General features: G+C 39.3%; 2 protein-coding genes across 14 annotated transcripts in view; both read left to right on the forward strand.

The window, feature by feature from the left end:
- The first annotated feature begins 12 nt into the window (after nucleotides 1-12).
- LOC135718707 (inter-alpha-trypsin inhibitor heavy chain H3-like) lies at nucleotides 13-21,823 on the forward strand. 13 transcript variants are annotated; one of them, XM_065240873.2, is made up of 25 exons: nucleotides 13-171; nucleotides 2,266-2,429; nucleotides 2,650-2,754; nucleotides 2,853-3,015; nucleotides 3,108-3,218; nucleotides 3,305-3,433; nucleotides 3,543-3,659; nucleotides 3,992-4,160; nucleotides 4,242-4,352; nucleotides 5,012-5,193; nucleotides 5,284-5,463; nucleotides 5,573-5,700; nucleotides 9,339-9,523; nucleotides 10,443-10,472; nucleotides 10,585-10,623; nucleotides 10,869-10,898; nucleotides 13,567-13,593; nucleotides 19,413-19,442; nucleotides 19,859-19,900; nucleotides 19,988-20,056; nucleotides 20,228-20,344; nucleotides 20,974-21,148; nucleotides 21,250-21,398; nucleotides 21,513-21,588; nucleotides 21,665-21,823. In XM_065240873.2, the coding sequence occupies exons 1-25, from the start codon at nucleotides 97-99 to the stop codon at nucleotides 21,777-21,779; spliced, it is 2,718 nt and encodes a 905-aa protein (XP_065096945.1). In that variant the 5' UTR covers nucleotides 13-96; the 3' UTR covers nucleotides 21,780-21,823. The 13 variants fall into 13 exon arrangements, with proteins under 13 accessions (XP_065096945.1, XP_065096946.1, XP_065096948.1 ...); XM_065240874.2 differs by having other exon boundaries at nucleotides 20,231-20,344; XM_065240876.2 differs by having other exon boundaries at nucleotides 9,339-9,520.
- Nucleotides 21,824-26,312: 4,489 nt separating this feature from the next.
- Nucleotides 26,313-27,436, forward strand: part of LOC135718710 (inter-alpha-trypsin inhibitor heavy chain H3-like) — a 32,523-nt gene continuing 31,399 nt past the window's right edge. Inside the window, exons 1-2 of the mRNA XM_065240914.1 lie at nucleotides 26,313-26,467; nucleotides 27,148-27,311. Coding sequence (XP_065096986.1) covers nucleotides 26,393-26,467; nucleotides 27,148-27,311 — 239 coding nt within the window. The 5' untranslated portion in view covers nucleotides 26,313-26,392. The remainder of the gene's footprint in view (nucleotides 26,468-27,147; nucleotides 27,312-27,436) is intronic.

A 27,436-nucleotide genomic window follows, 5' to 3' on the forward strand; every position in this document is an offset into this window, starting at 1 on the left:
TCAGCGTACCATGGGGTCTTGACATTCGCCTGCCCCCTCTGTCCTGTAGCTACGCATTATTTTTTGAGACACTGTGAGTTTTTCGTCAGTGTCACAATGACTCGTCCAGCACTCAGATTGATTCTGTTGGGCTTCTTTCTCATCTCTGCCTCTTCAGCTCCTGTTAAAAAGGTGAGGGTCACTGCATATGAATTATAATAATGTGTTTTAAAAAATAATAAAATAGTAGTCTAAGATAAACAGAAATATGAATTAAATAGATGTTCTTTAGATCAGGGCTGCGTTCTCCGAAACTACCTTAACGCTACGTCGTTCTTAAGTTGTACCTTAAGCTGTACCTTATCGCTAATACGTGTTTTCCGAAACGTTCTTAGTTACGTATCACTTCTGTAAGTCATACGTTCGTAAGGTTGGTCTGGAGCGCTCTTAGCTATACCTTATCACACATGACTCCACTAGGGGCCATCACTTTCATAAAAGCTTACATTGCAGTCTATATAACTAAATATTTGTAAAAAAAAACACTCCGTGTTTAATTAGGCAAATATTTTTATATTTAAAGAATAAAACATTTACATAATTAGACATCATTACATTGATGGTTGTTAGATTTTTAATTATGTTTTCCAAAGGGACATCAACTGCGAACTATTAAATGCTACAGGATTAAGAAACTATTTAAAAATATATATTTTGGGTGATGGAGTTGGTGAAACTGGCAGCTATACAGCGAATACTACGATTTCATTTGTGCATTTCTTATTCGTTAAATCTTAATCTACCGGCAAGTATTTTAGCTGCATAAATAAATCGGGTAAAATAAAAAATAAAAAACTAATTAGGATTGTTAATGTTAATTCGACTTTGCATCGAAGTTTTTTAATGTTTTATAACTTTGAGGCAACTGCATGCCATATTATTTATAAACATTCAAAACAAACTGCGCACTTGCTTATAGTCTCCTAAGGTCAACACAATTTCCACATTAAAACCAAACAAAGCTAAAATCTAAAGTAATCATAATATATATTTATATAGGCTATTATATAATATTTTATATGTTATATTTGAGGTAGACAGACAGGCTCCAGAAATGCGTCCATTAAGCTTTATGCGCATTGTAACAACGCTGCATGCGCATCCACTGTCCAAGCACAATAAACGCGTGAACTAATGAACAACAACAGTTTGTTTTTATATATTTTAAGTGTAATGCAGAGCCAAATACTTGCATGACCCACTTTATTCCCCTGTGCAACGCACTTAGAACCCCTAATATAATGTATCCTTTCAAGTGAAGGCATAGCGGATGAATTGGAGCAGTTTAAACATGATACGTTTGGAAATAAAGTTGCGGGTTTTGCACCGGTTTGATATAAAATATAGAAGGTTGAATTTAGTTGTTTGCAATTTTAAATATTTTTAACAGATATTCCTAATAAATTTAACCTGAACTATTTCTAAAATGTTTCTTTAATAAAGAACACCGCTATCTCATAACGCAGCGAAACCAATTACATAAAGTGAATAATTGATTGTCGAGCGATCGATATCAACCTATTCAGAACCTCCACCATGGACAGCACCCGCTAAGGTCGAACTTAAGAAGGTTTACCTTAAGCAACATCCTAAGGTAAAGTTCGGAGAACACACGTAGGAAAGGTATACATGTAGTTAAGGTGTACCTTTTGAGTCTTCGTAGCGCGCTAAGAGAGAACGTTATCGGAGAACGCACCCCAGAACATTATTTTCATTAAAAGCATTACTTTAATCTGTTTGGTTGCTCTGACTGTTTATTCATTTAGCACAGTGGTTCTCAAACTGGGGGCTGTAAGGGGCCCCGGTTTAATGTCATTTTATAAAATAAATTAATTTATCATAAATTCTGTGTAATGAAATATAAGTAAAATAAAGACACTAACCAACAGCACTAAATTAAATAAAGTTTGGGAATGTTTTAAGTCATAAATTTTCTTTGCGGGGCCACGAAGGGAAGCAGACGCTTATAAAAAGTGACTTTCAAATAATGAGCATATTTATCCCAAGTTTCTATAGTAAGCAAGAGAAATTCATTGTTTACCAAAAAGTAAAACTGAACTTTGTGTCACCACACTGAGATTTAACCATTAACCTGTATTTGTCCTCTGACCAGATATTTACTGGAAACCTGAAAAGTAAATATTTGTGCATGCAAAAAGAAGGCGTAAATACCACCCATTTCTACACAACTACACTTTAATGATACTTTTTGATTTCTCAACACAGACACAAGATGTGAATATTTACAGTTTCTACATTAACTCTACTGTGACCAGTCGCTACGCCACCACAATAATCACAAGCCGTGTGGCAAACAGACTTAATGAATCTCAGGAGATCTTCTTTGAAGTGAAGATACCCAAGAATGCCTTCATCAGTAAATTCAGAATGTGGGTAAATATATTACACAATATGAGATAAGAGAGAGAAAGTCCTTGCCAGCATGTGGGTCGAAGTTTAATTTAGGCTGAGGATTTAACCAAATAAGAACAAAATTCAAAAATGTTGTCATGACATATAAAGTAAAATGAACAAATTACTTGTCCCCTAATGTATAGCAGTTAACATTATAAAAAATAGTTTAACAAATAATGGCAAATTTCCCTGCAGGACCATAGATGGAAAGAGCTATGATGGAGTTGTGAAGGAGAAAGCAGACGCTCAGCAGCAGTACAGTCAAGCAGTTTCACAAGGACAAAGTGCTGGACTCATCAAGTATTGATCATTTGAAACAAACACATATCATTCAGACATCTATAAAGTATGTATTTATAGGAAGAGCAGTAATATGATGGGTGTAATTTTTTTTTCAGGTCTGTTGGAAGGACTTTAGAAGAATTTAAAACATCAGTGAATGTGGCCGCTCTCAGTAAAGTCACCTTTGAGTTGACTTATGAGGAACTGCTAAAGCGTCGCCTTGGCAAATATGAGCTGCTCATCAATGCACAACCAATGCAGACGGTGGCAGATTTCAAGGTATGAAAAAAATATTATTACATTAAATGTGGTGCATTAAATACAACTCTTTATTTTATATGCGTTTAAGCATATGTCCGTCTTTATATTAGATTGACGTACACATCCATGAGAAACCAGGAATTTCCTTCTTGGAGGTGACAGGAGGTCTGAGCACCAATGATCTGGCCAATGCCATCAAAACTACCAGAACTGACAGTGATGTAAGCAATAGATTATAAAAATACAGTTATTTTATAATTCATGTACACTTCACAAGGTGAACAAGTGATCAATCCGAACATTTCAGGCATGGGTGACCTTTTACCCCACTCGAGAGCAGCAGACCAAATGCAAAGACTGTGATAAAAATGGGCTGAAAGGAGACCTGCTCATTTCATATGATGTTGAGAGACAAAATCCTAATGGTGAAATGAAAGTGAGTTTCAGTGGGTGGGAAAATAAATTTGTGTGTAAATAACAGATTAACTTATTTTGCCTGAAGAATATTGCAAGAGTAATCCTGTATCCCATTTAATTTTGCTCAGGTATCAAATGGGTATTTCGTCCACAACTTTGCACCCTCAGATCTTCCACGTATTCCCAAAAATGTGGTGTTTATCATTGACCGAAGTAGCTCCATGAGCGGCAAAAAAATTGTGCAGGTAAATAAAATGTGAATTACTGACCACCTATGAAAGCTTTAGATTAGTTGCTAGAGAGCATGATGATTATAACAAGTTAAATATCTTTGCAAACGTTGTCACAAATCCTTCTTTTTGTACTGTTTTAATAATCCATGCCTAGCAAAAGAGCTTCAGTTTTTATATTTATCATACATGCAAAAATGTTGGAATAAATATTTAATACGTATACAGTACATAATATAAATTTATTACAACAAAGTTACTAATGGTTTCAGACTCCTAAAAAAGGTCTGGAATTTACTGCATTAAAGACAATTTCAGTAATTTTCCAATTCTGTGAATTTTCTTAGACACGTTTGGCACTGCTAAAGATTTTGAATGATCTTCCTGAGGACGATCACTTTGGATTGATCACGTTTGACGGTCAAGTTGATTTGTGGAAGCGTGAACTCCTTAAAGCTACCAAGACAAACCTGGATGACGCGAAATCATTTGTGAAGATGATTACAGCTAGAGGATGTCAGTTCTCAATGGGAGATGGCAAGATTGGAAAAATGTAATATAATGAACAATAACACAAATATTTTTATCTTCTTGTAGACACGGACATAAATGCTGCGGTGTTAGAAGGAGTAAATATGTTCAAACGGCAGCCACAAGCAGGATCTGCTTCAATCCTTATTCTACTGACCGATGGAGATCCAACATCAGGCAAAAAATACACAGATAAACATGATCACTGCAAACATTCAGCCACTGAACACAAGCTAAAGAGTTAACTCATTCCCCACCAATTTTCTTCTACAAATATATAAACATACAAATATATCAAATGAAAGAACAGAACCTCTGCTTTCATACAAAGAAACAAACAAACAAAACGAGAAAAAAAATTTCATCCTTCATTTGTTTTCTTTTTATAACCTCTTACAGTAAATATGGGTAGGTTTCTTCTACAAAATTTTGTGCAAAAAAACTAAATTATAAAGATTATATTCAGAACGATTACCAAAATATTAAGAGTTTAAAATTAATTAAATTCGGTTTTGCTTCATTTTTTATAAATTGGGTAAGAGCGCCATCTAGTGGAAAGGTTTTCTCTTAATTGACGAGATAACTTGTCAATGGTGGGGAAAGAGTTAATGTCCATCCTCTTAACATTATCAGACAGTTATGAGTATCCACACAGTGGTCCGTGTTATCCGGTAATCTCATGAATAAATGATACAGTAATTCAACCCTGTATCACGAAATTATTTACCTATAGTCACGTAAATTTGTGAATCTTTTACGTGACACCGATATGTTTTTCCACCTTTTGAGGGAACATGTAATGCATTTAACATGTAAGAAATTTCCTTCTCTTACAGGTGAAACCAATGCAGAGAGGATTATGTCTAATGTGAGAAAGGCTATTGGGTCAAAGTTTCCCCTCTATTGTCTTGGTTTCGGATATGATGTGAATTTTGATTTCCTAACAAAAATGTCACTGGAAAATAATGGAGTTGCTCGCAGAATATATGAGGATTCTGATGCCGATCTACAGCTGCAGGTGCCAAACAGTGAACCATTTGTAAACTCATCAACAATACTGAATTGTGCCGTGTATTGAAGCATGTTTAACTCTTTTTTTGTTTGGTAGGGTTTTTATGATGAAGTTGCCGTCCCACTCCTAACTGATATTCAGCTTAACTACATAGGAGTCTCAAATCTTACCCAGAACAATTTTGCCCTGTACTTCAACGGCTCTGAAATTGTGGTATCCGGACAAATTACAGACAACAATGTGGAGAGCATCAGCACTGAAGTCATCGCAATATCAGTAAGATCCCGGCCCGTGTTTTATATCGATATTTCTGGATTAAAGCAGTTCGTAAAGTTTCCCCTATATAACAGTATTCATGACGACAATGTTAACTATTGCTGTGCAGAAAGGCAGTAAGGTGACGTACCAAAACACTGTAACAACAAAAGATGTAATTGATGTCCCATCTGAACATGAAGATTTTGTGGAAAGACTGTGGGCCTACCTTACAGTGAAACAACTTCTGGACAAACAGTAAGTTTATTATTTACTGATGTAATGTCTTTATTTTTTTTAAGCTGGACACTATGACAAAATTCTGTCTTATAATGCAACCCAATCTAATACAGTAGCTTGACAAAACAAATGGTGTGGGGCACAAACTAATGCTTTTTGGCTTTTGCTCTATCATTTATAAAATATTTAATATTTTTTAAACAATCAACACACACATTTCTGTCACAAATAAACACTTAGTTTGTTTGTGGGACCTACCGTTATCATACAATTACACCGAAAGTGACAGCCTGGCAGGAGTGCAAACGTGACAACTTATCCCATAGTAGGGGTTCATTGTAACAAACAGAACGTTTGTTGTATAAATTGTTTATATATCTGCCTATAACAGATACGCTGTAAAACCCGACAAGTTAACTCAACTTAAACCGTTTGAGGAAACCGATTGCCTTAAACCATTTAAGTTTTAAAACTCATACATATGAGTACTGTAAACTGTAAATAATAAGTGCATATGACAACAAAATGTTTGAGTTACCTTTACTCAAATATATTAAGTTTGCTTAAGTTTTCAATTTCAATTCAATTTTATTTATATAGCGCTTTTCACAAAAGTCAATTGTTTCAAAGCAGCTTTACATAAATAGAAGCAGTGAAAAGCACAGAAAAACAACAGATAGCACAACAAAATACATGATAGCATAAGCAGTTAAATTTGCTGCGGCTATCACTCAATATTATAAGTGCACGTATTACTAAAGCAACGTCTAGAAGAGGAAGCTAAGTAAAGCCCAAAAAGGCTGCCTCCCCGGGGTGAAAAACCCCCTAGGAGAAAAAAAACCCCGGGCTTTTATCCGAGGAAAAATAAGTCCTAGGAGGGAAAAACCCTTGGGAGAACGGATAAGGAGATTTAGCGGAGATTAAGTGGGTTCTGCCGGTGATCGATGGTCAGGCATCAGCTGGGCATCACGTTGAAGGACGAGGTCGAGGACGAGACAGGGAGAGAAAGCAAAATCGTATTAGTGTAGCGGCCGTTCATATGTATTGAAGTGTCACACAGTGAGCATAATTATATTATCCACAGTTGAGGATTTAGCAAATTGGGGGCCCAGTGCGAGGGTATATATGGTAAATAAGGGTCACCTTCCGATCTTTAAGAGAGAATGAAACCTGACGACCCGTTTGACTAAGGCCTAAAGCCCCACTGTCGTCGTTAATGCAGGTTCAGTGGCAAACGGGTCTATATTGTATACCATTTACAGGACCAGGCGAAAACGCAACCCGACCATACATACCAACCCGTTTGACTAAGGCTGGAGGCCCCACTGTTGTCGTTAATGCAGGTTCAGTGGCAAACGGGTCGGTATGGCATACTATTCACAAGACACACGAAAGCGCGAAAAACGCAACCCGATCATACATACCAACCCGTTTGACTAAGGCTGGAGGCCCCACTGTCGTCGTTAATGCAGGTTCAGTGGCAAACGGGTCTGTATGGCATACTATTCATAAGACTTACGATAGCGCCAAAATCGCAACCCGACCATACGTGCCAACCCGTTTGACTAAGGCTGGAGGCCCCAATGTCGTCGTTAATGCAGGTTCAGTGGCAAACGGGTCTGTATGGCATACTATTCACAAGACACACGAAAGCGTATGTCATTCATCGTATGTCCAACATTACACAAATTACTGTAACAGAGTCAGTATTAAAATGAAGAGTCACGACAAACAGCATGTTTTTAAAGTTTAAAGATGCTTAAGAGGAAGGAGTTTGAGGAAATATTGCTGTGTCAATTTTGCGTTCCCTTGTGGTAACATTACACAAATTTTCTTAACCGAGGCAGTATAACAATGAAGAGTCACGAGTCACGACAAACAACGTGTTTTTAAAGTTTAAAGATGCTTTAAAAAGGTTGAAAGAGTTTGCAGTGCTTACCTGTTAGCTCTTTATGTCGCCCTGCCTGCTGCTCTGTGAAACTCCGTGAGAGATGTGGGGGAGGGGCGTGTGTCAAAATTAAAGCCCATTATTTACTTCAGGTGTGTGCGAGGGAGAATGTGTGATTTAGTTATTCAGTACTTATTCAGTTTAAGTTCATTTTAAATGTAATACTTATTTAGTTTAAGTTATGGTTAATCATTTGCAGTTTTTGAGTTCATATAGCAGTTTTTATTAAGTGAAATTAACTTTTTAAAAAACAATAAGTTAAATACACTCATTTCGTTTAGTGACTTACACTGTTAGATTTTACAGTCCATCCATGATCATTCATCTAACCATCCTTTAATTTTGCATCAATGCATAGAAATAGATTTTTTTGAAAGGGCTTCACCATTAAGACAAAAAAAATCATAACTGTGAGTTATTTCCACTGATATTGTATTAACAGTTATTATTTTGATTGATAGTATTTACATTGTTTTCATTTCATTATCATTGTATACTTGAGGCTCAGTTGTAACACTGTGTTAACCCGCTGTGTAAAAATGAAGAGTTTGGTTCCAAAACGCAATAAATCCATTTTGACAAATTTTGGTAAAAACTTGTTTTCTATACCAAGAAAGTGTCAAGATGAAAACCACTATTTTCTGTTACAAACTTTCACATAGCATCTTTAGGTTATAAAAACATAAAAAATTCAAATCCATAACTTGATTTTCAAAGATTTATTATAAGAACGTATTATTTTTTCCACAAAATGCAATAAATCCATGACAAGTTTTTTTTCAAAATGCTATAAATCTATTGAATCAATAGCCTATATAAATGTGCATTCATCTTTGCCATGTTATATTCATTTAGTTGACTAGTTGTACAGACTAATTAAAAATATAAACATTAATGTCATTAATCAAAACACTTACTTTGTGATATTAAGAATTGCTGCGGTTATACTTGACGTTGTCGCTTAACGTTTTTCACAGCAATCAGCTGTAAAATGTTTTGCTCCTGCTCGATTTTCGTTGACTTTGAGTAAAATGATGGAAAGTTTTTCATAAGATCCCCTGGGGTCAATGTGTTAGCATGACAGAAACTTGATGCTGTCGGCCTGGGCAAACAAGCACCCTTCTCCCGAGTGCCTCTTGCGTAAATTATTAGATGTTGATGACTTACGTTTCTTTCCCGTCACAGAAAACCATCACAGGTTTATCAATGCTATTAAAGTATTATTTTGTTTTTGTTTGTTTGTTGATCACGAAGTACAAAGTAGATGAGGAAAACTAGGACTCCGTGTACTCAGCGCGCCGCCATTGTTTGTTTATATTGCGTGAATGGTGCGCTGTAATTCCTGGAACGGATTTATTGCATTCTGTAAAAAAGGAGGAGTGGCGTTTATTGCGTTTTGGGAAAAAAGGGAGAAAAGATGACAGAATAACACGGCGGATATTGTATTTTGCGTAAAATTAAGAATTTACTTTTTAATACTGACCTGATATAATACTGATTCTGGCAGTAACTCATTTTTTTTTCAAAAATGGCGTTTATTGCATTTTGGAACCAAACTCTTTAAATGTTTTCAATCCCAGCTATCAGTAGGAGTTGCTGACATGTTTCAAAATGATGTTATTTTTTAGGTAACAAGACAGTGATTAAAATAATATAAGGTTGTAAGCCTAGACTGTCTGTCTGATTTCTCTCTTTGTTTTTGTCTCAGTGTTCTTCTTGAAGGTCCAGAAAAAGAGGCTGTAAAGAATGAATCTCTCAAACTTTCACTCAAATATCAGTTTGTTACATCTCTCACATCTATGGTTGTTACCAAGCCACAGGAAGGTGACGTGGAGGTTGCAGACAAACCCAAAGAGGGAAAGGAATCACACATGCCTCCAGATTATACAGGTAGTTGTAAGAAGTTCAATCTCAAATGTTTATTCTTTCCAAAAAAGTACATTACAGTAGTAACATAATTTTGCACAACAAAATACAAAGTAACAGTAGCAACATAGCAAGTTTAAAATCAGTTGCTCTTGTGTGGTGACACAAGATATATAGGTCTTATAGCTCCTTTAAATCAGTGATTCCCAACCAGGGGGTCGGGGCCCATAGGAGGCCTCAGTAGATTTCCAAGGGGGCCTCAAGATGACTTAAGACGGTTTCACATTTGGTGCGATTGCCTGGTCCGAACCCGAGTTCGATTGCTCCCCCCTCCCCATGCCCCCCATGAACTGTGTTCACATATTATTTTTGCATCCGAACCGCGGTACGCTTGCATCATCAAGCTGCAGCCGCGCGTTCTTATGTTGCTTGGTAACCGCTGTAAACGAGAAGACGACAAGCGTGATTGACGAACTCCAAGCAGAGAGATGGGCTGCGTCCCAAACCGCCTACTTCCATACTATATAGTAGGCGAAAAGCACTACTTCTCATACTCTTTGCCTACTATATAGTATGGAAGTAGGCGATTTGGGACGCAGCAATGATTTCTGAATGCCTCCGCAAAAATTGACGTCGGCGGACAGCCCAGCCTAGACAGCCCGTTTTCATCGAAACGACTGTAGTATGTTTGGGGCAGACATGTATACATGTATATATATTCTCGAATATTCTCTACGATGTCAAAAAATGACACTGTGTAACTACTGTCACTGTGGTACCCTTTCAGACGGTACATCTTTGCATTTAAAGAGTAGTACCTCAGAGGTACAAACTGTACTAAAGAGTGCATATTACTAGGCTAACTAAAAGCTACATGTTGTACCAAATGTATACATTATATATAAATTCTGTATAGGATTTACTCTTAAATGTTTTTTTTTACCAGATCCGGGAATATCTTTTCAAATGGGCTATGGTAAGGTATAAAATAGTGACAAGCTATGCACTCAGAATGTTGCAGGACATTTTTTTATTTAATATTATCTATTGAAATGTGTCTGAATATCCTAACTGTGCCCTTTATTTAGATTACTTGATTCATGATCCAGGTTTACCAGCCGGTTCAGGTATGCCATATTTGTTGGTTTTGTGAACAGTTTATTTTTAAATGAAGGATAAATGAAATTGAATCCCAACTCACAAAAAAAAATCTTACTGGTTGTTTAAATTACTTTATCAGAATGTTAAAGAAGATGTTTAAGCAACACAAATCATGAACATTTTGAAAATGATCTATTGAAATTTCTCAAATGTGCCTAAATATCTGAAATGTGCCCTTTTATTTGTATTTCTTTCTTGATTCATAAATTAGATCTTCCAAGTCCTGAAGAAGTGCATTACGGTATGCCATATTTGTTGGTTTTGTGAACAGTTTATTTTTAAATGAAGAATAAATTAAATTGAATCCCCACTCACAAAAAAAAATTCTTACTGGTTGTTTAAATTACTTTATCAGAATGTTAAATAAGATAAAATCATGAACATTTTGAAAATGATCTATTGAAATTTCTCAAATGTGCCTAAAAAGCAACCGTCATTTTCTGTCTCCCGAGTGCCTCTCATGTAAATTATTAGATGTTGATGGCTTTCATTTCTTTCCCGTCACAGAAAACCACCACAGGTTTATCAATGCCATTAAAGTATTATTTTGTTTGTTTGTTGATCACGAAGTACAAGATGAGGAAATCTCGGCATCCGTGTATTCAACGCGCCGCCATTATTGTTTACAATGCGTGGAATGGTGCGCTGTGATTTGTGGAACGGATTTATTGCATACTGCAAAAAAGGAGGAGTGGCGTTAATTGCGTTTTGCGAAAAAAGGAAGAAAAACTGACAGAATAACACGGCGGATATTGCATTTTGCGTAAAATTAAGAATTTACTTTAAAATACTGACCTGATATAATAGTAACAATTTTTTTATGCCGTTTATCATGTTTTGGAACCAAACTCTTCATATATATATATATATATATATATATATATATATTAGGGCTGTCAAAAGATTAATCGTGATTAATCACATCTAAAATAAAAGTTTGTGTTTACATAACATGTGTGTGTAGTGTGTATAATTAATATTTATATATAAAAACACACACAGTCATGTATATATTTAAGAAAAATTGGTTATATTTATATATAAAATATTTATATTTCTATATAATATAAATTATATAAATGTTTATACAGTATATAAATGCAAATATTTCTTAAATATACACATGAATGTGTGTGTATTTATATATACATAATAATTATACACATTACACACACATATGTTATGTAAACACAAACTTTTATTTTAGATGTGATTAATCACGATTAATCTTTTGACAGCCCTAATATATATATATATATATATATATACAGGGTGCGATTTGTGAAAAAAACAGAGGGGGGGATGTTTTCAGAGGCGTCGATTTCGGCGACGGTGGGTACTCACCATATTTCGTCATGAGTTATTTTGAACCCACCACTAGTTTTTACTTTTTTGACTGTTTTCAGTGGTTATGAAGAGCAATATGAGAGAGAAATTTGGTAATCATTGTCCGACCTAACAAAAATCCATTATAATATATTTTTTTTATATATATTTCTAATTAAAATATTTCTAATATTCAGAAATGCGCTCTCCGCTCACGAGCTCTGATCGGAACAAACCCGAACCTCACTGTCTGCTGAACTTGCGCAGAAACATCAAAATAACCAGCTTTTTAAAATGGTTTTAAACTAAACATTTAGACTATTTTAGCGCAAATTATGAGCTTATTGACGATTTTTTATCATTCTTGACATAATGCGTCTGTTCACAGCACATTTCAAAACATTTTAATTCATAAAAATAAATCATGAGAACATTAACTTCATCACTGCATTTGCAGGAATTGTAAAAAAAATCTTAACTCATGAAGCAGCCTAACGCAATATTTTTACACTAATAGTTTATCTTTCCCCACACATATGAACTGTGATCATGCACAACGAAAAAACACGCAAGAATTAAATCTTGAATGGCAAAACTGTATGGCACAACGTAGTGTCAACTTAAACATATATGAACAATGTATTGATTGCAAAGTTAAACCATAACAGTAGAAACAGCTTTACTGCTGCTTTTAAAGTAATAACATTAACTTTACACCGCAATGCTGAGCTACAGTGAAATGATAGAAAAGACTGATGCATTATGTCAATTAGCCTCATTTGCGCAAACTGGACGCGCCCGCGCCTCGCTAAACGCCTCATCTGCATTTATCATGTGTCACTTCTGCCATTCTCAGTGGTGTGACTGGGACACTTACTCTGCTTGTCATCATAAACAGATTATCAGATTGTGATGTTTATTCTCGCTTTATTAATATGCGGATGAATATGCTGCCTTCCATCGTTTCGACACACAGCTCCATAACCATCTCGCATGTGTTGATAGGCTTTTACTCGTGAGGTGTAACCGGGTCTGTAACCAATCAGGTAGCGCCGTGGGCGGGACATTGAGCAAGTCTTCAGAGTGGTGAATACAGAGAGGCTGCGCGGCAGCTGTATCAGAGCCAGCCAAAGCAGCGCATTTAAAACAAAATTGACTTTATTCAAACCACGGATCCGTGATAAGTTTTGTGATCCGTCTCGCCACTAGTGTAGTAGCACTGATCACTTTGAGGGGGGGATAAATTTATCCCCACCGGGGATAAAAATTATTAAGCAGAGGCAGGGATACATTGACCAGAAAGGGGGAAATCCCACGCATCCCCCCCAGCAAATCGCACCCTGTATATATATATATTCTCGAATATTCTCTAGGATGTCAAAAAATGTCACTGTGTCACTACTGTCACTGTGGTACCCTTTCAGACGGTACATCTTTGCATTTAAAGAGTAGTACCTCAGAGGTACAAACTGTACAAAAGAGTGCATATTAGTAGGCTTACTAAAAGCTACATGTTGTACCAAATGTATACATTATATATAAATTCTGTAAAGGATTTACTCTTAAATGTTTTTTTTTACCAGATCCGGGATTATCTATTCAAGACTATGGTAAGGTATAAAATAGTGACAAGCTATGCACTCAGAATGTTGCAGGACATTTTTTTATTTAATATTATCTATTGAAATGTGCCTAAATATCCTAACTGTGCCGCTTATTTAGTTCCCTTTCGAGGGAACTCGCGCTGCGTCGCCATAGAGACGCTATGGGAACGCCTTCAGGTGTGAGTGCGTCTGAATGTGTATATCAAATCCAACCAATGGTGGGGCGTGACGTCACCGGCGGGGTGACGCAGGAGCCGGAAAGCATAAAAGGCGACGTACAACCACGCCCACATTATCTCTATTGCCTCAGACGGTTATCTGTGTGTGTGTGTCAAAGGGTGTGGCTGAATAGTTTAACTGTGTGGCTGATAATGAAGGAAAATAAGAAATCAGAAAGTTTAGGAGCTGAGCACGCTAACGCCGCTCTTGAGGGAGCGGTGTGACGTGTGTTCATTATGATAACTTACCTTTCAAAATGCTCCGTTGTTCCTCCTCTGGGTGTGGAAGCCTGCACTGCAGTCACTTCCCCTCATTGAGAGGGACGTGATCTCGTGTAATCTTCCCCCGAGGGGTTTGATGTATTCGAGTACTGGGTGGTGAGGACGCATAGCTATCCTCCCTCCGCAATGTAATGATTTAATCAAGCTCAGTATACGAGCTGCATGTGTCGAAGTTTAATCCGAATGGCCGGAAGAGCGTCCGCACGATAAGCTGCCAGAGCACTTCCAAAATGTTTAAACTCAGCCACACACCACTCGGGCTGTGTGTCGTTGTTTTGATGAGTCAAGACAATGATCGCGTTTCTCGCGGCTTAAGTCCTGCGTCCACTGAGGTGGTGTAACGTTAGTGTACTTTGACCGTGAAAGCTCTGCCTCGGGAGGGTTTGGAAGCACGCATTGCGGTCACTTCCAACCCGAACGGGAGCTCTATGCAATGTTTTACCTCTGAGGAGATATATGTTGTAAACACAGCCCTTCTCTTCACCGACCGGTTCAGATCCGCGTCCGCTAAGGCGGTGTGCACTTATCATTGCTATCGGGAGGGATTCGGGAGCCCGCATGTCGGTTTCTCCCGCCCCGATCGGTAGCCCGTGCTTTACTGTTTGACTGTGTCAGACGATGTTCGCGTGTCTTGCGGTTCGAGGCCCGCCTCGACCGGTCTATTAAATGAGGAGTTTATCGAGGTTGTTTCTCGTAACTGCTAGTTTTAATATGTATGAACCAGCATATATATATATATATATATATATATATATATATATATATATATATATATATATATATATATATATATATATATATATACAAAATAAGTGCAATCTCAACACCAGAGGCTTTATTTCTTTCCTGAGCTCCATTATTATGCAAGTCATGGAAAAGACCATCTGACCATGTTTACACAAGCACTTCAGCTAGCTTTTAAACATAATAGGCTATATTTAGAGGATGTTTTTATGTTGCCATGAGTGGCTTCATCCCTAAAGCCTCCAACATTGTCAAATATATATATATAAAGCCCTATCAGGGTATGCCCTCCTGGGGAGTGTGGGTTGTATCCGCCTTTTACGGGTCCCCACACTTCTCAGTACCCTCCTGTATTAACTGTGAACACTCTGCCTCTTGTAGTACAGAGCACAGTAAATCAGGTTCCCTTGGTAAAAAATATAATAGCATGGAAAAACATTCCAAACATATCTCAATGGGTGTTATGCACAGAAAATTAGGCTATGCCTAATTTTAGAGCAGGAATTGGAGTTCCTTTTATTCAAAGTCTACACGAAACTGTCGCAAAATTATGGTTCATGATGTTGACAGTCACTCACATTTATCTCAAATCAGATCCGAGGACTGGTTTTTGTTAATGGATTTTTCCTGCTCACAGAATTTCAGGTTTGCCTTTGGGGCATGGCATACCAATATCAGCCTTCCCTTCGGCCTAGATCTATCCCTTCACACATTTACAAAATGTGTAAATGCTGCCCTGGCATCATTGCATCTTTAGGGCATTTGCATACTATTTATATTGATGATTGGCTAATATTAGCACAGTCAGCACAGATGGCAGCACAGCATCGAGATGTTGTGTTTGCACATCTAGATACCTAGCGTTGAGACTGAACACCAAGAAAAGTATGTTAGTCCCAACACAGGTGATCACTTTTTGGGGATATTATGGAACTCTACGATGATGCAGGCACAGATGTCTCCTGCTCGTGTCATGTCCATTTTCAAATAAGTGAATGAGTTGAAGCTAGGTCAATCGCACACCAAGTGATGGTTTTAAAATCAGGGGTTTTCCTCGAGGGGCAACCCTTTTTGCCTATTCAGGGTTACGCGCACATGTCTTCGTACTCTAGAATATGTAAAGATTTCGGGTTTCTGTCTCAAAGCCCGAGGTGAGGTGTGGTCTGTCGCTGCATGACATTAATGACAGATGCATCTCTCTTAAGCTGCGGATCAGCTATGGAAGGCCAATAGGACAAAAATGTCCAGTCAGCTAAAACGCCAGGAAAAGTGTGCTTCTCCAGTACAGAGGACCTCTTTTCTGGGTGTAGTATGGATTTCTACGATAGCAGGCACTGTTGTCCCCTGCTCGTATAGAATCCATCCTTTAACCATGGGGTTCCTTGAGGGGCAACCCGTTTCTCATGATCAAGGTCACACGCAGATGCTTTGTGCCTTAGTATTATGGAAGAAACAATGGTTCCTTTCGGCCAGTGTTGGCCGTTTTACCATGTTCAGGGTTACGCGCATGTCTTCGTGCCCTAAGAATATGGAAAAATGCTGGGTTTCTGTCTAAGTCCCGGAGTGAGGTGCAGACTGTTGTCGCATGACATTAATGACAGATGCATTTCTGTTAAGCTGAGGATCGGCTATGGAAAGCCAAAAGGACAAAAATATCCAATCAGCTAAACGCCAGGAAAATTGTGCTTCTCCAGTACAGAGGACCTCTTTTCTGGGCGTAGTGTGGATTTCAACGACTGCAGGCACGTTTGTCTCCTGCTCGTATAGAATCCATCCTTTAACCATGGGGTTCCCTGAGGGGCAACCCGTTTTTGCATAATCAAGGTCACACGTGAATGCTTTGTGCCTTAGTATTATGGCAGAAACTATGGTTCCTTTCTCAAAAAAGGCCAGTGTTGGCTTTTTCACATGTTCAGGGTTACGCGCATATGTCTTCGTGCCCTAAGAATATGGAAAAAAATTTGGGTATTTGTTTACAGGCCCCAAGTTAGGTGCGGTCTGTCGCCGCAAAACATTAATGACAGACGCATCCCTTTCTAGCTGTGATCAGTTATGGAAAGCCAAAAGAGACAAAAATGTCCCATCAAATAAATGCCAGGAAAAGTATGTTTCTCCAGCACAGAGGACCTCTTTTCTGGGCGTGGTATGGATTTCAATGACTGCAGGCACGGTTGTCTCCTGCTCGTAAAGAATCCATCCTTTTAACCATGGGGTTCCCTGAGGGGCAACCCGTTTCTCATGATCAAGGTCACACGCAGATGCTTTGTGCCTTAGTATTATGGAAGAAACCATGGTTCCTTTCCCATGAAGGCCAATATCGGGGGCTCAAGGTCGTCACATCAGGCTTACGACGGATGCATCCCTCTAAGGCCGGGAAGTGGCTATGGAAGACCATAAGGTCAAAATCTATGTAAGTCCACATGGAGCAGACGTTCTGCTGCGGCAGGCGTTGAGCTTGGGGAATGAAGACTCCACCCACATGTGGGGGAGCAAATTTGGCTCAGGTTCGGCCAAGCGAAAGCTGACCTGTTTGCAATTCAGGAGAATTCACATTGTACTTTTTGGTTTTCTCTTTTTCACCCAGTCCCACTCGGACTGGTTGCCATGACACAGGAAGGGTCTGAGGGCCTCCTGTGTGTTTTTCCCCAATTGCTCAGCTCCCGGGAGTTCTGGAGAGGGTCCGGCAGCACAGGCGCAGCTGTTGCTCGTAGCCCCGTGTTGGCTGACCCGAGTGTGGTTTTCGAACCTGGTCTCCCTCCTAGACGGCTCCCCATTTCAGGGGCCGATCTGGAGGGATCGGTAGTCTCAGGCAAGGGGCACTGTGTTTTACCCCTGCCTAGAGTTTTTGGTTCTGGCCTCTGAGGAGGACAGACTCATAGAAATGGGTCTCTCAACTGAGGTTGTGCAGACTATTTTATTTCCAGAGCTCCCTCCACCAGGAAATTATACGCATTTGAAGAAAGACTTTAATTACGTGGTGCCAAGAGCACTTATATGACCCAGTTAACTGCCCCTTGGTACAGTTCTGGAGTTTTTATAAGAGCAGTTTGCAGCAGGGCTGCCTCCTTTGACCATTAAGGCTTATGTGGCAGTTATATCTGTCTTTCATACCTTAGTGGTCGGTCCCTCATTAAGTAGAGACCATCTATTCATGCGTTTCCTGTGTGGCACTCGGGGGGTTAAGGCCTGCGAGTCATTTTAGGATCCCTGCGTGGGATCTGTCTGTGGTCCTGGAGGACTTATCGGGGCACCATTTGAGCCATTGATATAATTTCAGAAAGTTTCTTACTCTGGAAACTATATTTCTCCTAGCTATTACCTCCCTTAAGAGGGTAGGAGATTTAGAGGCTCTCTCAGTTTCGCCAACCTGTCTCGAGTTCGCTCCAGGCATGGTAAAGGTTTTTCTATACCCTAGATCGGGCTACGTTCCGAAGGTTTTGAGCAACATACCATGCCCCATAGTCTTGCAGGCGTTCTGCTCTCCACCATTTAAGGACGTGAGCCAAACAAAGCTTAATTTACTCTGTCCAGTACGAGCACTGGACATGTACGTGCTCAGAACAGCGGAGTTCAGGAAAGCAGAGCAGTTATTTTTGTGCTTTGGTTCGGCCCGGAAAGGTTTCCCGGCCACAAAGCAAACTTTGAGTAAATGGATAGTCGAGGCTATCTCTTTTGCTTATGGAGCCTCTGTACGGCCCTCTCCTTTAACCGTCAGAGCGCATTCAACTAGAGGTATGGCAGCATCTAAAGCCCTGTGGGCAGGTGCCTCTGTCCAGGATGTCTGTGATGCGGCAGGCTGGTCCTCACCGCTCACTTTTGTACAGTTTTATAAGTTGGATCTCACTCCTACTCCTGGATCTTTGGTGCTTAGGTCTTAGTTGTGCTTTTTACACACAGACAGGCACTCGTAGTCTGGCGGATTGGGTATAGCGTTCCCATAGCGTCTCTATGGCGACGCAGCGCGAGTTCCCTCGAAAGGGAACGTCTCGGGTTACGTATGTAACCCTTGTTCCCTGAGAAGGGAACGAGACGCTGCGTCTCCTTTGCCATACTTCCTGCGTACCTGTAAGCCGTCTTCGGCAATATTTCAGATAATGTGGGCGTGGTTGTACGTCGCCTTTTATGCTTTCCGGCTCCTGCGTCACCCCGCCGGTGACGTCACGCCCCACCATTGGTTGGATTTGATATACACATTCAGACGCACTCACACCTGAAGGCGTTCCCATAGCGTCTCTATGGCGACGCAGCGTCTCGTTCCCTTCTCAGGGAACAAGGGTTACATACGTAACCCGAGACGATTCCTTGATTCATGATTCAGGTATATCAGCCGTTTCAGGTATGCCATATTTGTTGGTTTTGTGAACAGTTTATTTTTAAATGAAGGATAAATGAAATTGAATCCCCACTCACAAAAAAAATTCTTACTGGTTGTTTAAATTACTTTATCAGAATGTTAAATAAGATGTTTAAGCAACACAAATCATGAACATTTTGAAAATGATCTATTGAAATTTCTCAAATGTGCCTAAATATCTGAAATGTGCCCTTTTATTTGTATTTCTTTCTTGATTCATAAATTAGATATTCGAAGTCTTGAAGAAGTGCATTACGGTATGCCATATTTGTTGGTTTTGTACACATTTTATTCATGTGTATTCCAAACACTATTAAAAAAATATAACCGCAACTGGTTTATGCATTTTTCTTCACACAATTCCTACAAAGTATGTTATACATTATATAGTACATTCTCTGAGAAATTATACTTAAAATATTTGACTGAAAATGTCACACTGGAATTGCTCTTTACTTAGTCAAGACTCATGAATGAAAATGTACAATACTGTCTGGAAGAGAAAATTATTTAATGCATCATAGTTTTGTTAAAAGAGATGATAAAATTAAACAGTTGTTGTTTTCATGGCTTTTTACAAAATAACATTTGGTGTATTTTACTATACTGATTATTTGAATCATTTGTTGATCCAATTATTTCAAAACACATTATATAACTTGTCCTCCTTTAGATGATTATGGAGTGAGTGAGGCTGACAGTGGGATAAACTATGGTGTGTATGAAAATCCATGAACTTTGATTCTGTCTTGAATCTGGTAAATGTATATAATAAATTTGTTACAATTTTTTTTGTTCATAGTTCGTATGCAGACTCCGATCATGGCACCTACACGTGAGACACCTAAACTTGTGGAAGCTACTCAATCAGGTGAGTGTAAGATCTCTCAGACATTATGCAATATAGAATTTCAAATCATAATTACCCCATTTAGACCTGGGGAAAGGATAACGAAACAAATATTTTCTGCATTCAAATTTTTCTTGCCAAATGAAATAATCAGGTCTGAAGTTGTTAAGGGTTTCTATTGTTTTTCTTTTACAGTTCCTGCAGTTGGTAATAATCGGTTCCTGCTGCCTGCTGATGGTCAGCCGAAACCACTTTGTTTTGATGTCCCTCTTCCTCACAAACTAAAACTGCTACAGGATTCTGCTTTAGGTCAGACATTCATACATATTTACATACAGTATCTCTTTCATGGGTATTATTTGTATATCGGTAAATAACAAATAAGAATGTCAAATGTCATAACGTAAGTCAAAACACATTTAACAAATGTCCACATTTAATCATTTCAAAAATTATATTTAATGAATTATAATAAAAATAAGTTTTCTTGTCCTGTATTAACCATGCCTTTCCCCAAAACAAATAATAATGATGATAATAATAATAATAATAATAAAAACAATAGCAGTACTACTACTACTACTTATTATCATCATCATTATTATTATTAATATTAATATTATTAATATTAATATTATCATTGGGTAAAGTGTGATACGTAACTTAGCTTTATACATGGGGTAGTGAAGTTCAGCTCTGTTTTATGGTTTTCTTGTCATGATGACAAAATAGCTTCTTGCATATTGAAAACGCCACTCTTAATTTGCATTTGTAATGTTTTGCAAATGCAAATCAGAAAATACCAGCTACTGATGACAACTTTGTCAAGACTTTTCGTTTTTTTTACCAATCATTAGATCCACCCAATATTAGGGTTAAAAATGAGCACACATTATTGAACAACTTCTCTTTACTGTGGTATTTTGTGTACATCTTAGGGTTCTCTATGAATGGAGAGTCTATGGCATCTAAAACTGGATTCCAACAAATCATCATTCATTACAAAACAAACCATCACCTGACAATAAATACAAACTCTATTAATTATAATGATGGCCAGAATAATGTTCAGTATCTGTGGGGCCAGGAACCTTCCCAGCATGAACAAGAGGGGTAAATACTACAGCAGTTTCACCCAAATAAGTGTTTTAATAAATATTCAGTTTTCTATTTTCAGTCTATGAAGAGGTATTATAATTACTTTATCTCAACAGTATCATATTGATTCTGCGGGACAATGAAATGAATGCTACGATTGGAAGTATCCGTGTTGTTATTGTACTTCATAAGAAAGATGGGGACGTGTTTCTGTGGCCTGCGGTTTGGCAACAACCAAAAAATGTCACTTTGGCAGGTATTTTAGGTAAGAAAGTAACACTCTGTGTAAATAATTACACATTAACATTCAAACATAACATGTATGAATATAACCAAAATGTCTGTGATCTAATCACAATATCTGTGGATAATATTTAAGGAAAAGACAAAATTTCGTATGAGGAGATTCAAGGGTCAACACTAAAGATAATGGACAATGATGTGAAAGCATCATGGTACGTATAAATATTCATGTGTTTTAATATGATGTCATTTACTTATCTAATAGAAAAATGTATCTGCTAATTGTAGGGATGAAATGCCAGACTACAGATTTCCTTCAGCTCCAGTCGTCAGATGTTGGCTTGTGCCGTTCCAGGCTGTGATGAACGGAGAGATTTCTGATTTTACTGTTACTCACCTGTAGAGTTCACAGCATGTGTATGTGATATAATAAAGAGCATACCTTAACCATTTGCCTCTTTGCTCCTCAAAAATCTGCTTGATTTTATTCATGTGCTTATCTGTCTTCACTGAAGTCAAACCAATGCCTCTTGCAGTTGGACACATATTTTACTGTATTCACAAAATCACAATAAAATCTACAAAGCAATAATGTGCTCCAACCATCTGTTTGATGTTTGCTGGAGTTTTATGGATGTACTACTGTAAATCTCTAGCAATATATATTATATAGGTTTATATTGGTTAAATTAAATATGAGGAGCTCAAATGCAAAAGCCACCTCTCCCAATAATGAGATAATGATATTAATGTTCTCTACACATATAATACGTTCTTCAAATACTACTTTATCCCAGCCGCAGGTCATTCAGAAGTAACGTTTGTTGGCAGAATCCATTAAGAGTCTGAATAATAAACGGTTGTGCATCTGAACTCTTCATATACTACAGTACTTGTACTTTTTGTAGTAGGCCAAAATATGCATGACTTGGATATAAAACATAAATAAGACATAATTTATGCATTAACAATATCACCCCTTCTCACAGCCAGGTTAAGGATTATTATAAATCAAATCATAGTTTATCAAGTAATCATCAAGTTTAGCATTTGATGTTGTGTTTGAGTCTGAGTCCCTATGTTTTATACTGATTTCGTCATGCACTGTAAACTTGAGATCCCTTTGAGTCGGTCACTATGACGTCACATCTGCTTCAAGAAAATATTAAAATGCCAATGATCTTGGCATGCAGATTTTGCATCTGCCCTACATGCTATGGCCTTGCTTCATGTTCATCAGGCCAAGGCACTGAGAGACCTGCAAGACCGTCGAGACCTTTGCTCAGCAGTTCTTGGCTGCCCAAAAGCAAACTGAGGCCATTGCTCACATCATGTCATGTAGCAGCAAAGCTACACCAGGTCTGTCGATGCCGGCCCCTCAGTCTGCCTCTCGTTGAGGGTGCCCTGCGACGGCCACCCCGTTCCTCCCGGGCCACTTCTTCAAGAAGACGAGAACATGGTCGTCAGCAGCTACCCCGCCCACTCGGCCCACCCTAAAAGGAGGAAAGAGAAAATTCAAGGGGCCCTGAGACGGGCAACATGGTCCATGGAAATGGTCGGGATCGCTCTTCGGGAGATGGTGAAGGCACCACTCCACCCACCGGAGGAGGGCCGGGTGGGGAATCATTGGTTTCATTTAATTTTCGTTCCACCGACTGTTCAGGCAGCACCCACAAAACCACAAAAAGAGCAAATTCCTTTACCTTCTCCAGGTCTCCAGAGGTCTGTGGGAGATACAAACGGGCGCAAAAGCCTATGTTCTCCCCTCACTCTTTCGCCAGCCAGTGTGTCTCAGCTGCCAGGACCCACACAATGGAGTCTGCTCAGCTCAGCCACTCATTCCCGGAGCTCGGTGAGTGTTACACTACACAACACTGCTGTCAGCGTGCCCAAAGAGAGCACACTGACAAACACCCCTGCTCCGCTTGGCGCGGATACACCGATGGTGCCATTAATTCCTCCCCTCCAGTGTCTACGGGCATGGGAAGAGCTTCCCAGCCTGTTTCACTGGCTTTTACGCATGATCTGTCTCGGTTATGCGATTCAGTTTGTCCGGCGCCTTCCCAAATTTGCGGGCATTTGCTTCACTTGTATTACAGCCCTTACTTCATTGTACCCAAGAAAAGCGGCGGGTTGCGACCGATCCTGGACCTGCGTTCGCTTAATCGAGCACTTCACAAGCTGCCATTTCAAAATGCTGACGCACAAAAGTATATTTCAAAGCATTCGTCCAAACGATTGGTTCGCAGCCATAGACCTGAAGGACGCGTACTTTCATGTCTCAATTCTTCCCCGACACAGGCCGTTTCTCCACTTTGCGTCGAGGGGCGGGCATATCAGTACAAAGTCTTACCGTTCTGGCTTTCTCTCTCCCCCCGTGTCTTCACGAAAGTAGTGGAGGGGGCTTTGAAACCCCTGAGAGAGAGCAGTGTGCGCATTCTGGCGTATCTCGATGATTGGCTCATAATAGCGCAGTCTCGTCAAATGCTTTGGACTCACATAGATCGTGTGCTCGAACACCTCGCCCTTCTTGGTCTTCAGGTCAATTGGGAAAAGAGCAAACTTTGCCCCATACAGAGGATCTCTTTTCTTGGTATGGAACTGGATTCGTTCAATTTAGACGCATCATTTCTCAGGGCAGGTGTTCCAATGAGACAGGTCTCCAGGCATGCCATTGTGTGCACGGATGCCTCCAACATGGGGTGGGGGGCCACGTACGAAGGGCTTGCAGCCTCGGGGGTCTGGACATTACCCCAGCTGCACTGGCACATAAACTGCCTCGAGTTGTGGGCTGTAAATCTTACTCTCGTCCATTTCAGCAACAAGCTCCGGGGCAAAGATGTATAAGTTCGCACCGACAATATTGCGGCTGTTGCGTATATCAATCGCCAAGGCGGTCTGCGCTCTTGTCACCTGACGCATCTCGTCCGTCATCTCCTCATCTGGAGTCAGAAGAATCTGAGGTCTCCTTGTGCCATTCATATCTCGGGGTTGCTCAATACAGCTGCAGACACACTTTCACAAGCAGCGCGCCCCGGCGAGTGGCGACTCCACCCCCAGTCGGTTCAGCTGATTTGGAAACGTTTACGCAGAGCGCAGAAAGATCTGTTTGCATCTCCAGAGACAACTCATTGTCGCCTGTTTTATTCATTGACCAAGGGAACGCTCGGCATGGACGCACTGGCGCACAGCTGGCCGCGGGGTATGCGCAAATATGCGTTCCCCCAGTGAGCCTTATCGCACAGACGCTGTGCAAATTCAGGGAGGACGAGGAGAGCATTCTGTTAGTTGCACCGTACTGGACAACCAGAAACTGGTTTCCAGAACTCATGCTCCTTGCGACAGCCCCTCCCTGAAAGATTCCCCTGAGGAAGGACCTTCTTTCTCAAGAAAGGGGTACATTATGGCACCCTGGTCCCGATCTCTGGAACACTATTTTTGCTGCGTGAGTGCCGTCTACGAGACAGACTTTCGCACTTAAATGGAACCTGTTTGTTGACTGGTGTACTTCTCAACGAGAAGACCCCCGAGAATGCCCCATCAGAGCCGTGCTGTTATATTTCCAACACTGTTTGGAGAAAAGTGTTTTGAAGAGGTGCTCGAAGACTGAATCCTTTGCGCCCTCCCTCTATTCCTCCTTGGGACCTGTCCGTGGTGCTGAAAGCCTTACAGGAAGCCCCATTTGAGCCTCTGCACTCTATGAGTGTTAAGTTTCTTACGATGAAAACTCTAACTCGCATTGGCTTCTGTCAAGAGGATAGGGGACCTTCATGCATTTTCTGTCCCAGGTCCGGCTACATGCCTAAAGTTCCCACCACTCCTTTTAAAGATCAGGTGGTGAACTTGCAAGAGCTGCCTTTGGAGGAGGCAAACCCAGGCATGGCTTTGTTATGTCCTGTACGTGCACTACATGTGTATGTGGATCGAACTTAGACAAAGAGCTGCTCTGAAGTCCTAAAGCTTTGTTATGGTGGTCAGCAGAAAGAGAAAGCTGTCATCAACCAGAGGATTGGATTGTAGGCACTATTGCCCTTGCTTATGAAAGACAGGGTATTCCTTGCCCCTTTAATCTAAGACCACAATCTACGAGAAGTGTTGCATCAGCTTGGCATTGGCTCGTGGTTCCTCGCTAACAGAAATCTGTAGAGGTGCTGGTTGGGTGACACCTCAAACCAGTAAGAACACCGAAGGTCGGCTCGTGTGTTGGCTTGCAGCCTCTGTTTTGGTGATGCACATTTGCACCACTATGGAAGGCCTTTATAGCAAAAACGTCACAAAAATCTTTTTGATCTCCTCCACCGCCTTAAGGGCTGATACTGCGGAGCATCGGCACTCTCACTAGCTGCATTCCTGTAAAACTGTGTTTGGCTAGGCCCCCGTATAGCGCCCCCTTGAGGTTCCCTATGCTTGTATTTTCTGTGGAGCTTATCTACCGCATTTTCCCTTAGCAGAGCTTGCTCTGCGTCTCTCTAGTATGTTATATTTAGAGATTTTATTTATAGACCTACTGGCCCCAGCGCCACCCAGTGGTTATCTCTTCTAGGGTTGGCTCCACAGCGCATCCTGGCCTATATATATATATATATTTTTTTTATATATATTCTCTATTATATATAAATGAAAAAACGATAAATAAAATAAATAAACATTTCTTAAATGTATATGTATGTATGTATGTATGTGTGTGTGGTTAAATAAACATAATATTTACACACAGCACAAACTTATATATTATGTAAAAAATTACTTTAATTTTGTATCAGATTAACCTAGATTAATCTATGCCCAGCCCTAATATTGATAAAAATTAATTTGAAATATATTTTCGTAAGGGTAATGATGATGACCTCTGAATGAAACAACATTACAAATACTAGGGAGGTTTCTGCATCCTCTTGATAATAACCAATCAAAGGAGAATCAGCGTACCATGGGGTCTTGACATTCGCCTGCCCCCTCTGTCCTGTAGCTACGCGTTATGTTTTGAGACATTGTGAGTTTTTCGTCACTGTCACAATGACTCGTCCAGCACTCAGATTGATTCTGTTGGGCTTCTTTTTCATCTCTGCCTCTTCAGCTCCTGTTAGAAAGGTGAGAGTCACTGCATATGAATTATAATAATGTGTTTTAAAAAATAATAAAACAGTAGTCTAAGATAAACAGAAATATGAATTAAATAGATGTTCTTCAGATCATAACATTATAAAAAAATATAAGATTTGTTAAATATCTATTCATTGTGTATTTTTGAACTCTTTTTTTTTCACTAAACAGATGAGCATAATCTGTTTGGTTGCTCTGAATGTTTATTCATTTAGCACAGTGGTTCTCAAACTGGGGGCTGTGGCCATCTGGGGTGCACGGGTTTAATATTTTATAAAATAAATTAATTTATCATAAATTCTGTGTAATCTAATTTCAGGAAAAATAAGGCTACTAACCAACAGCACTAATTAAATAATTTAATATGTTTTGTTTAATTCAGATTTTACGTTTTGGAATGTTTAAGTCATACATTTTCTTTGCGGTGCATTGAAGGGAAGCAAACAGTTGAAATACAAATATAGTTTCTATAGTAAGCAAGAGAAATCCATTGTTTACCAAAAGGTAAAACTGAACTTTGTGAGATTTAACCATTAACCTGTATTTGTCCTCTTACCAGATATTCACTTTAAAGTAAATATTTGTGCATGCAAAAAGAAGGCGTAAATATATATCACCCATTTCTACACAACTACACTTTAATGATACTTTTTGATTTCTCAACACAGACACAAGATGTGAATATTTACAGTTTCTACATTAACTCTACTGTGACCAGTCGCTACGCCACCACAATCATCACAAGCCGTGTGGCAAACAGACTTAATGAATCTCAGGAGATCTTCTTTGAAGTGAAAATACCCAAGAATGCCTTCATCAGCAAATTCAGAATGTGGGTAAATATATTACACAATATGAGATAAGAGAAAGAGAGTCATTGCTAGCATGTGGGTTGAAGTTTAATTTAGGCTGTTGATTTAACCAAATAAGAACAAAATTCAAATAATGTTGTCATGA

Source organism: Paramisgurnus dabryanus, chromosome 14, assembly GCF_030506205.2.
Source record: "Paramisgurnus dabryanus chromosome 14, PD_genome_1.1, whole genome shotgun sequence".
Classification (NCBI taxonomy): Eukaryota; Metazoa; Chordata; class Actinopteri; order Cypriniformes; family Cobitidae; genus Paramisgurnus; species Paramisgurnus dabryanus.

Excerpts from the sequence above, each read along its gene's own strand:
- LOC135718707 (XM_065240873.2), top strand. The coding sequence starts at position 97 with ATGACTCGTCCAGCACTCAGATTGATTCTGTTGGGCTTCTTTCTCATC. Across the intron at positions 3,219-3,304 it reads CTACCAGAACTGACAGTGAT|GCATGGGTGACCTTTTACCC; the intron begins GTAAGCAATAGA and ends CGAACATTTCAG. Across the intron at positions 3,434-3,542 it reads ATCCTAATGGTGAAATGAAA|GTATCAAATGGGTATTTCGT; the intron begins GTGAGTTTCAGT and ends AATTTTGCTCAG.